Source organism: Lonchura striata, chromosome 14 (genome assembly GCF_046129695.1).
Source record: "Lonchura striata isolate bLonStr1 chromosome 14, bLonStr1.mat, whole genome shotgun sequence".
In the NCBI taxonomy this organism is placed as follows: Eukaryota; Metazoa; Chordata; class Aves; order Passeriformes; family Estrildidae; genus Lonchura; species Lonchura striata.
In genome coordinates, this window is record NC_134616.1 from 2,646,817 (window position 1) to 2,657,575 (window position 10,759).

General features: G+C 36.3%; 1 protein-coding gene across 6 annotated transcripts in view; it reads right to left on the reverse strand.

Annotated features, from left to right (window-relative positions):
• The window catches only part of PCDH11X (protocadherin 11 X-linked), a 434,383-nt gene that overhangs the window by 351,643 nt on the left and 71,981 nt on the right, over window positions 1-10,759 (reverse strand). Inside the window, exon 5 of one of the 6 annotated variants that reach the window (XM_077786478.1) lies at window positions 125-4,947. The exons of the other annotated variants lie outside the window; for them this stretch is intronic. Coding sequence (XP_077642604.1) covers window positions 4,942-4,947 — 6 coding nt within the window. The 3' untranslated portion in view covers window positions 125-4,941. Of the gene's footprint in view, window positions 1-124; window positions 4,948-10,759 lie in introns of those variants that run through there. 6 annotated transcript variants of the gene reach the window in all.

Sequence of the window (10,759 nt, forward strand, 5' to 3'; positions counted from 1 at the left end):
CCTCATCCATCCAAAGCCATGGAACACCTCTCAGGAAAGGATGGAAACTGCTGAGAACAACAGACTAAAATTCAGCTCATGATTCTCAGCTGGAATTCAGTGATGAGAAATCAAACCTCGTACCTCTGATATCATCATTCAGCTTTTATTGGATATAAGTGATTTCCCCTTGAATGAACACCTTCCTTGGAGATGAGAACATGAATAAAGCCTATTTAAAAGATTGTAAAAAGTCAATAATGCCCCTGAAAATTTCCTGATATCACACTTAATATCCATCTCTATGCATATAAATAACTGAATTTGATTTACATGTGTCTATGAAATAAGCAGAAGTTCACAATTGGAAGAAAATACAAATGTGTCATTTTGCAACACTTTCAGTGGTAAAATTTAAGAATATGAGTCTATTTTGTAGAAAAAAATGTATTTTAGAATACTGAGAGACAGTATAGGAATGAGTAAAATATCCTAGTGAAAGAATCACAGCACTAAGACTCAAAGCTGCACTTTTCATATTTGTATCCTAACCTCCAAATCACCAAGAGTCATTTTCTCACATATTGAGAACCCAGAACATTCTCAGAAGGGAAGACAAATCTTCCCAAAAATCAAATAATGTGGCAGATTGAAATCCTTAGTGCCTGCCTATCTTTCACAGCAAGAGATATTGGGATGGGCACATCTCTGCAGTTTCAGCCTGTGCAATATTTACTGCCTAGAATCTTTGTTAATTAAAAGTGTGATAAATGTGTATAGACACCCCTGTGCACAGGCAAACAAAATACAGAGACAAACACCCTCATGTTCAGGGAAACATAATTGGAAAACTCTCGGAATTCCTGCTTAGATTTCCTTGAAAACATTGTAGACAAAAGAAATGTGCTGCTAAAGAGTTTGAGGTTTTCAAAGAGGCAAATTCCTTAATATATATCTCTTCTTGTAAAGCTTACATGTGGTTAAGTTATTTAATAATCATAGCTCCTAACCTGTGAAAAATACCAGTCACCAGAGGCTTGGTGGTGGGCATGCAATAAGCAAACAAACCAGAGGTGTATTTAAAAACAGTGCTTCTCCAGAAGGTACACAATATAATATATATAACAAATGTAATTGTCAAACCAAATTTATTTTAGAAATAGATAAATAAGACATAAAAGGAACAGTGCTCAGTAATTCAATATGAAAGCAAAAATATATATTCAAATCATTTGTTAAAAAGATTTTACAAATAATATGTAAGACCAGGATACACCATAAATATATGTTTTATGGCAAAATGGGAAATCACCGGAGAAGTGTAACAAAAAAAAACCCTGCAGCATTACCGTTTATGTTAAAAATATAATTCTATTTACATCACAAACCAGTTTTGCTCCTGACAGCCCCCCACTGCCCTTCAGAACTGAACTCAGAAGGATTTAAATCCCCCCAAGTTCCTGCAGTGCCTCGCTTGCTCTCAGGAGTGTTTGAGGTCGGGTGGGAGGGAGCTTTGGTAGACACACAAATCCATAAGAATTCCAGAATATTTGGCAACACAGCACTGGCTGCAGCCAGCTCCTCTGAGAGCCAGCCCCAGCTGCTGTGCTGGAGGGCTGCAAGCAGCCACGGGCTCACTTACAACTAAAAGTGGCAATAAATAAAGAAGTTTTCTCTTTGTTCAGCCCCACCTTGCTCTGGAACCGACCCAAAGCTCTGGGGCTCCGGAGACGAGGCAATGAGCACCAGAGAAAAAAGGGAATTCCTTGAGAAGTTTATACTGAGGTGACTGTATTAATTGCAGTCTGAATTATGATAAATATATTGATATTCCAAAGAAAATATCATGAGCTGTCAAAGTTCAAAAGTAACATTTGGTCAACTCAATGATTTTTGCTCATAATTCACTCTGACTTCTAGCAGTCAGAAAAAAATGTTTCTGTAGGTGAAAACATTTGAGAAACAGAGTTGGTTTTGAAACACATATATCTAGCTTTGACTCAAGATGCTAATACTATTTAAATCAAAAATAATAGAATTTTTTTACTTGCCTTCATCACAGAAAAGTGTAGAAATTGATATCTAGCACACACATATATTTGGTCAATAACCATTAGGCTTTTCATGTACCCATTCAACCATCAGGAAGAAATGAACTATGATTCCAGCCTATGAAAAAACAACTTTTTAAAAAGTGATATTTAGATGTAAGAAAACAAAAATTGAAACAGACAAAACACATGAAATGGGGCCACTTAAGAGGTTCTGGCTTTCCCTAAGGGCATTTGGAAGGTTCTCATGTTTGGCTGGGCTGACTCATGAGAGAACCAGAGGAGGGAGGTTACTGACTGGGACCAGTAATGTGATGCACCTTTTATTTCATTTATGTAACTTTTAGACATTTTAAGATCATCCTAGATGCTTTCAGAATTATTTATTGGTAGACTGGAATGATAGGACCAGTGTAATACTAGGAAAAAAGTTAGAGCTTCAGCTAAATTAAAAGCAAAGGAACTCAAAACTAAGTGTATTCTCTGAAAGCACTTAACTGGTGCCATTTAAGTAGGTGCAAGAAAGGGACTTATCAAAGGTTCTCTTCATGATCAGTGTAAGAAAGTAGGCACTTCTAGAGGGTATGCAGTCCTAAAATCAAAATAACCTGCTACAGCCTATCTATGCCTTGTCACCACCAGAGGAAAAAAACTGAGGGCAACTACATGTTCACTTGAGATGGCTAAATTTCATTATTTAAAAAAAAAAAAGTTTGAATGTAAGCATTGAAATTATTTGGTGCTTCTCTTAATCAAGTATTAAGTTTACGTATAGGGATTTTCTTAAAAGGGAAATCCAACCTAATTCTCATAAGGAGAGAAATCCAAAGACTCAGGGTAAAAAGAGAAACTCAAAGCCTGTGCAATCATCCTGTCTGCCTGACAAAGCAGTCTGAATGGGGCCCAAGGGCTGAATTTTCCCATCACCCACCTAGGAAACACCTCCACAAGCAACTGCAGCAGCGTGTGGGACCCCAGACAGCACTTCTGGGAGAGCTCCCAGAATGAATTTTAAACTGGCTGAGCTGTGGCACCGAGTCCATAAATGTCTCTGCATGTCTGACCACTGGGAGTGTTGGGGGATTTTAGTTTGAAGCATAAATGCTGCAAGGCTGCTAAAAATAGGAAGAGCAAAACTGTCTGGCAGGTACATGAACTCCTTCCCAACAAAACAATCCCACTGTGGGGAATGAAAAGCTCTCTGTAACAGTCATAGCTATAATTATGCGATACAATATGCTGAATTACAATACGTACTTCATTATTAATAGAATTTATTTTACAGATCAAATAGCCAAATACACATTGGTTTTTTTTAAAAGAGCCAGATAGCAAATGTGGAGCAAACTATAGGCAACGGTCATGGTAGACATTCTGCAGTCCAAGAACTGAGGCAACGTGATTATTAAGTACAAGCCTATAAATACCTTTACATCAAACATACAGTAATGTGTAAGGATTCCATGTTGTAGTCTAATTCATGAATCATTAATAACTTTTTTCTTTAAAAGAAAGTTCTATATACTGTATACATCCCAGTTAAAAGCAGTGTCTTTCATTTTATTCTAGCAAACTAATATTACATGTCTTCATATAAGTGCAGAAAACAGGGTTCTTTATACTCCTTTGCTTCCTAAGAGACTTTGCATTGCATATGAAATTCTAATATTATAGATGATACATATTAAGCATTACTCTCTAAAATGTGAGGCAATATACACGAACTTGCAACCAACCTTCAAAGCTATGATACTCAAGCTTTATTTTGTAAATGAGCCGTGTTGAATAACAAATGATAAAAAACTTTAGTAAAAAAAAAAAAAAATTGCAACAAACTAAAAAGCCAACCAACCAAAAAAAAAAAAAAAACCAAAGAAAAACAAAAAAACCACCCCCAAAAACATTAGAGAAGAATAATTGGGGAAGAAAAAGAAACAACACTAGGCCATTTACCCCCATGTGCTGGCTAACAGTGAAAAAATTCTGTCTACTATTTCCTATTTTATTACACTGAAAACCAAGCCACTGGATTTGTGACTTTTTCTTTTTAAATAAAAACACTTGAAAAGGTTAAATGTTTGGCACCTGTTAAATAGACGTTATCTAGACTTGAGCAAGCAAAATGAAAATTAAATTTTCTTTTTAAAAGTTATGTGAGTGCTTTCCAGTTATTTAGAAGGTGACCATTTATTACAAAATGTTGTGGATAAGAAAGCGGGAAGTACTAGATTTTCACTATTACTATTGTGCCTAAAAAATGAGAAAGCAGTGACTTGATCATTTCTATTTATGATCTGTAGCAGCAATATCATCATTAAAAATATTATGGATACATATAAATAACACTTAACTCTTAACATGTATAATGGTGCTATAAGTGACAACAACTCAGTTGTTTTTCTTTTAAATGCAGGGAGTATAAAGAACTTTACATTCTCTTTTTAACATATGAATAAAATTTATTGCTCCCTTTTAATATATTTATAGAAACAAAATTCCTAATTGTTTCAACTAAAATAAATAAGGAGAGGAAAAAAAATCTGGGACAAGAAGATGATTACAAGCAAATTAAATTTACCATAATCACCAACTGTGAAGAAGGATGGGTCACATTACTTTGTTTTCTTAGCAAAACTACGTTATAGAACACTATAGCACAACGTACTAAAATTTCTTTGTCTTTTCCTTTTAAAAAAAAAAAAATCCTTGCCCTTGATACCTTTCAGTAGGGCAGCTTGAACAGTTCATGGTCACTTCGAAACCCCTCTGGAGATGAGTCGATAAATGTCTTCGGCAACCAGAGACAGGACAAAGGGGCTTTCTCGTGCTGTTTCCTTGTTCCCATGTTTGCTGGCTTAACATCATTGAGTACACGTACGACTTCAGTACATAACATCAGCTGCGATGGCCTTCAGAGCTGGCAAACAGAGAAACAGCATGAGAAAAGCCCTTTCCTGCAGCATTTGCACCATAAATTGTCGCGCTCGCGTCCAAATTCCTACTGAAATTTTAAGGAATTTAGAGATTTTAGAGGAGCTAAGATTTTAGTTAGAGATAAGCCTTTCTAACTTTAAGCTGTTGGAGAGGTTTTGTCCGTCACAGTTGGATATCAGTACTGGATCAATATCCATATTTTTTAAGAAATCACTACCAGATCTCAAGCACCGTGAGCTCTGAGATGTTCGAAGTAACCAACTATTCCTGGGGTGGCTGTGCTCCCAGCACAGCATCCCTACACACAGAGCACAAATGCTGCAGCAGAAGGAGCCACAGAAATAGCTTCTATGGATATGATTCTAAGTTTCTTACTCCGTTTTTTCCCCTTTATCCACTCAAACCCAAAGTGCTGTTGCAAGATTGGAGCTGTCACAAGGCTGCTGCACTACCTAGAACAGGTTCTACAGGGGTTTTGTGGACTCCATGCAAAAGCATTGTTCCAAAAAGCATAAAATATTTTGTATTTGACGACTTATTTTGTATCTTTAATCTACATCTATCATCAAGATTTAGTCCTAAAGATTCACAGAAATTAAGCCATTCTGATCAATTATTTGACAGAAAAGAAAGCACTGTCAATACCACAGTCCCCAAGACACCAGCCACTCACTGGTCAGGAAATTGCTATCAACTGCAGATTATTGAGTGCCATACCTTCTGGGAGAAAACAGGAAAATAAACAAGTGTGAAAATTAAACCAGAGTTAAGTCAGATTTCACTGTTAGCAATGGTTCATAGTTAAGTAAGACATTTGAAATAGCACAGTTGGGTCACAAGGAGAAAAGAGTAAACGTTTCAGTTATCCCACTGAAAAAATAATTTGAAACGCACTTAATGTTTGAAAAATCACATTGCTTCCACCCCAAGGCAAGTGGCTATTGGAGAGGGAGCTGTGTGTCATTCTGGCTTGCACAAAAATCACTCAGTTATTAATGCTGCAACCTCATTTACCAACTTCAGAATAAACTCAGTCAATGAGCTCTTTCTGGGGAAAAAAAAAAGAAAAAAATTGCCTTGGTTTGCTCTGAATTCATTTGCTTTATTGTCATGTTCAAAATCTTTCGTTATTTCCTCACACAAAACACAAATTTCTTTTTCACTCCTTTGCATACTCTCTTTTTGCCTTCTACTATGAGGGAAAGGGGACACTTTCCAAATACCTTCCTCTATGCTTTTCTAGTGAAAAGTATTAAAAGAAATCACTGAAGATTTTCTACAAGTGTTACATAGAGGAAAAGCATTTTCTTGACCAGCTTTACTTCAGTAGTGATGCACATTTAAATAATTGCTTGCTAACTTCTTACTCGCAGAGTTTGACTCGTATTTCAATTAGAAATCTCTTCTCCAAGTTCAATTTTTTTTTTTTTTTTGGTGAAATGTGCGTACATGGCAGCAGATCAGAACCACAAGCAAAATTACCAGTCAGAAAATTAAGGCAAAATAACGAGAATACTTAGAATCATAATAATCCATTTTGAAATGGCTTTTAGGAAGGGCTTATACCAACAGCTATTTAGTTAAAATTTTAGTGAAAATGTTCTTTGAGTGTAATTTACTCTGCATCTGTCAATACAGAACACCAGTACTATGTCTATTTTACACCTCAGAGCATCAGCCCTGCCTACTGATGATTACAGGAGTCTAAATTAAACTCACTGTTATTACACAAAAAAAACAAAAAACCCTGCAGCTAAAGACTGACAGAACAGGTGAGTTTCAGAGCTGCTCTTTTCAATATTCCTTCCACTTACATCCTGAGCACACTGTTCTCATAGTGTAATGACATTTCACCACATTTAAAATCAGAAACCCAAATATCACCTAACTCCAAGCAGGTCTAAGCAGGCAGTGATAGAATCAAAGAATGGAGGCAGTGGGGGCCCAAAATGCAATATATTTGAAATGAGGGCTACTTCCCATTTGGGTTTCTGTGAGGGGTGTAATGTCTGTCTCCATCAGCTCCTAACAAACCAGCAGAGATCACTGTGACACCCAAAATTCCTGTTCATAAGTGTGGGTAAGTTCACAGATGAGAGAATCCCACCAGCTGAACACCATTAATGAAGATTTTCATCAGCCAAAGTCAAAAATGCATATTTATGATTTACTTTTTGCAAATGTTACAATGAATATTATATGTGTAACATTAGAAAGTTATGCTGTATTAATTCTCTTACATAGTGTGTTAAATGTAGTTTTAGGTTACACCATAATGTTAAAATAGAGACTATGTATGTGGGGGAAGTTTTGTTTTTTGTTTTTTTTTTAGGGATGAGATACTCACTTTGAGGAACACCTAAATCTTTCAAAGGAGAGGAATTTATGGTTTTCTTATTATAAGAAGGGAATTTCTTCATGCCTTGCTCAGATTGGAAGATGCCAGGGGATTAAAGGAAACAGTTGACATACAACAGAGTTTCTTGTTTAGCATAGAATGTATGCATAACCATAAAGGATGTATGAATATGCAACAAGTGTGTTGGTTTAAGGTTATTCCTTTGTTCAAGTCATGCTTTTCATGACTTAGTGTCCCAGAGCATCTGGACATCTGTAATTGCTTTTTATTGTCTTGTAATTCTCCAAACTCTAAACTTTATTACTCTAATTGTATTATTATTTTATAACCATTTATATTAGTTTTATTATTATTAAACTTTTAAAATTTTAAAAACCAAGTGATTGGCATTTTTCACAGCCAACATGACAAAAATCCACACAATCCCTCTCCCTGCCTGCTCCCCCTGCCTCAGCAGCTCCCCCAGCATGGTGCAGAGTCCAGGCAGGGCAGCTGAACTCCCTGACAGAGCAGAGCCCGTGGGGTGCAGGGAGAACCCCCAAAAGGCAGAAAATCCCAGCTGCAGAGCACACTGCACCTTCCAGCTCAGTGGCTGTTGGATTGGTTTGTGGTTCACAAGCAAATGGGATGGGACTTTGTCTGGTGGTAGACTTAGGATTTATTATTTGTTTGTATTATCCAAGTAAAAAGAGGTACAGAGAAACATACATCTATGTAAATTTAGATTAAATACAAGATGGTAGCTTATGTAAAGCTTTTTTCTATATATTTTTGAACTAATAGTGTAAAAGAAAAGGTGTAAAGTTCTTATACTCTAAAAAGAAAACTACTCACGTGGGTTTAACATTAACAAAAGGACTTCTATGAACTTTAAACAATACACAATAATTCATTATATAAGATTGAAACTGTCTGTCTTTGTACAGTACATATCCAGGACTTTTTACATCTCAAACTATCAATAAGTTCTTTTTCTTTCTTGTTCTTTATGATAAATATAAATGTATTTATTTGGTTCTTACTTTCTTAGCTCCTCATGAGACGGTTTTGAAATTTTCCAGCCCTTCTCAGCTTTATGTCTACTTTCTGGGTCCTTTTGGTACTTTCTAAAATCTTTTACCTTTTTATATTCCTACAAACGGGCACTGAAGTTCCTCAAGTCATAAAAATCTTATTCTGGCTTTAGAGATGGCAACCCAAAAGACAGGAGGATGTGAGTGACCAGGTGTAAATTTGCCAAGATTTCCCCTGTCCCTGCAGTATGCATTCTATTGTTTCCAAACAAAAGGCACATCTGGAGCAGAATTCAGTAAAAAAAGGGACAAGAAGAAGGAGAATGCACAGCGAGTTCTCATGAGTCTTTGCAGCTTTACCTTCTTTGAGTCAAGCTGCCACAGATAACACTGTGCTCTCTAATTCTGCATGTTTTGACTAGACACGCTGATACCTAGACAGGCATTTGAAATGTCTGAATGTTATTTTAAAGTGCACCAGCAAAGATTTCAGATTTTGAAATTGTGTTACATGAAAATGAGACTGAAGCAAACTCCTCTCCCTTCTTCTCATCATTCCCATGCAAATGCAAAGAGAATTAGAAGATTTGTGTCAGTGTGGAACTTCACACAGTTTGCTCCCACTGAGGTGAATGTCAAAAATAACTGAGCTTTTACAAAGCTTGCAGACAAATAAACTTTAAAGATGCTCTATGTTTCTGCACCAAAGAAAATTTTTGCAAGGCCCACGACTGCCAAAACAATGGAAATCTGATGATGTGGAAAGTCAGTTTTATTTTTATAACACTCCAGATATCCTAGTTTGAAAAACCCTATTATGAATAAGCCCCTTCACAATTTATCACTTGGTAAAACTCCTTTAAAAGAATTATCTCTACTACATCCCCCAAAAAAGCTACTCTGAGGGTCTATTGTCACTGGTAGTGATTAACTCCTCCTGGTAACTTCAGAGTGGCATCATGTCTCTGCCCCTTGCCCTCTCTCACATATAAATACAGCAAAATTTGACCTCTCTCTTAGGGGACATTACATTAGGAACATATTTTCCCTCTTCAGTTTCCTGAAGTTTATGATTCAAAGTGTCCTCAGCTGCTTCAGGAGTCTCCAATTGCTTCCCCATAAAAATTTCAGCTGTGGTACTGCTGTATTCATTTGCCCACATGACCACTAAAGAGATATTTTGGGGGTTTTTAGTAGAAAAACCTTTCTATCTTTGCTTACATGCTTTTGAATACAACTGCTATAATGACTTTCTGTCATTTTATAGATCACTTAGACAAATTTAGCTGTAAAGCAAAGACATAATTTCCTTTCTTTAAAGATTTAAATCAATACCATTCAGACAGACACAAAATTTAGATCTTCCAAAGAAAACATATATTTTTAGCTGTAACACAATATTATTTCAAGTATCTGAGTAGAAAGTCTTGCATGGAGAAATCTAACAGTAGTTGAGATGTGCAGCCTATCAGTCCCCAATACAAACTGGAGAGACACTTCACAGTGAACAGAACCTTTTTTAGGCTCCTTCAGAACTTTTGGCTTGTAAAATAGCTGCACCATGGTAAAAGTGATAAATGATGATATTTTCCCCTCATTTCAGGCATCATATTTTCCCTTTTCAATTAGCAAATCTCCCTTGTTAACTGAACTGACTTGTCCTACAGTTTGCTGCAAATTCAGAGTGCCTGACACAAAATCATCCAGAGCCACAGGGATCTGTTGGTGTCTGAGGCTGAAGGGTGGTGGGACAACAGCTGGAGACACTGTGCTCTCAGGATTATTTCTATTTCTATTTTTTTTTTTTTTTTTTTTGCTGGCTAACAGAGACAACTCTCAAGTAGCCCGTCCTGAGACACCTTCCAGAGCCCCACAGGAGATAAAACTACCCAGACTATACATACAGAGCCAGGGTAGGAGTGAGAGTGACTTTTAAAAGATCTGTTTTAAGAAATTCTTTACTTGTTTTTACTTACCAAGAAATACAATTTTCATTTAGTCACAGCTGAACACAACACAAATTATTTCCTCTAATGGCCCAACTTATGTAAATAATGCATTAATTAAATTACATAAATTATTTTTAAAAAAAATATTAATTAATGTGTTTAAAGGTGAATGTTGATTCCAAATTAGTGTACATGGCCATTGTGGTGATTAGTTACCCTCCTCAAAGCAAGGTGCTCACTTTAATGCAGAAAAATATCCCTGAAAGAAGGATAGCTCAACATTAACAAAATCAGTACAAACGGTAACAATAATCTCTTTTTTAATCTATTCACTATATCATAACAATGTTAGGTGCAGCTCTATGAAGATAAGCTGGTATCAGCTAGTGAGCATTAAAAAAACCCCACAGTTCTATTCTGCCTTCCCAGATAGGAATCCCTGTCACAGACCTTTACAGCACAGATAAAAGGAAA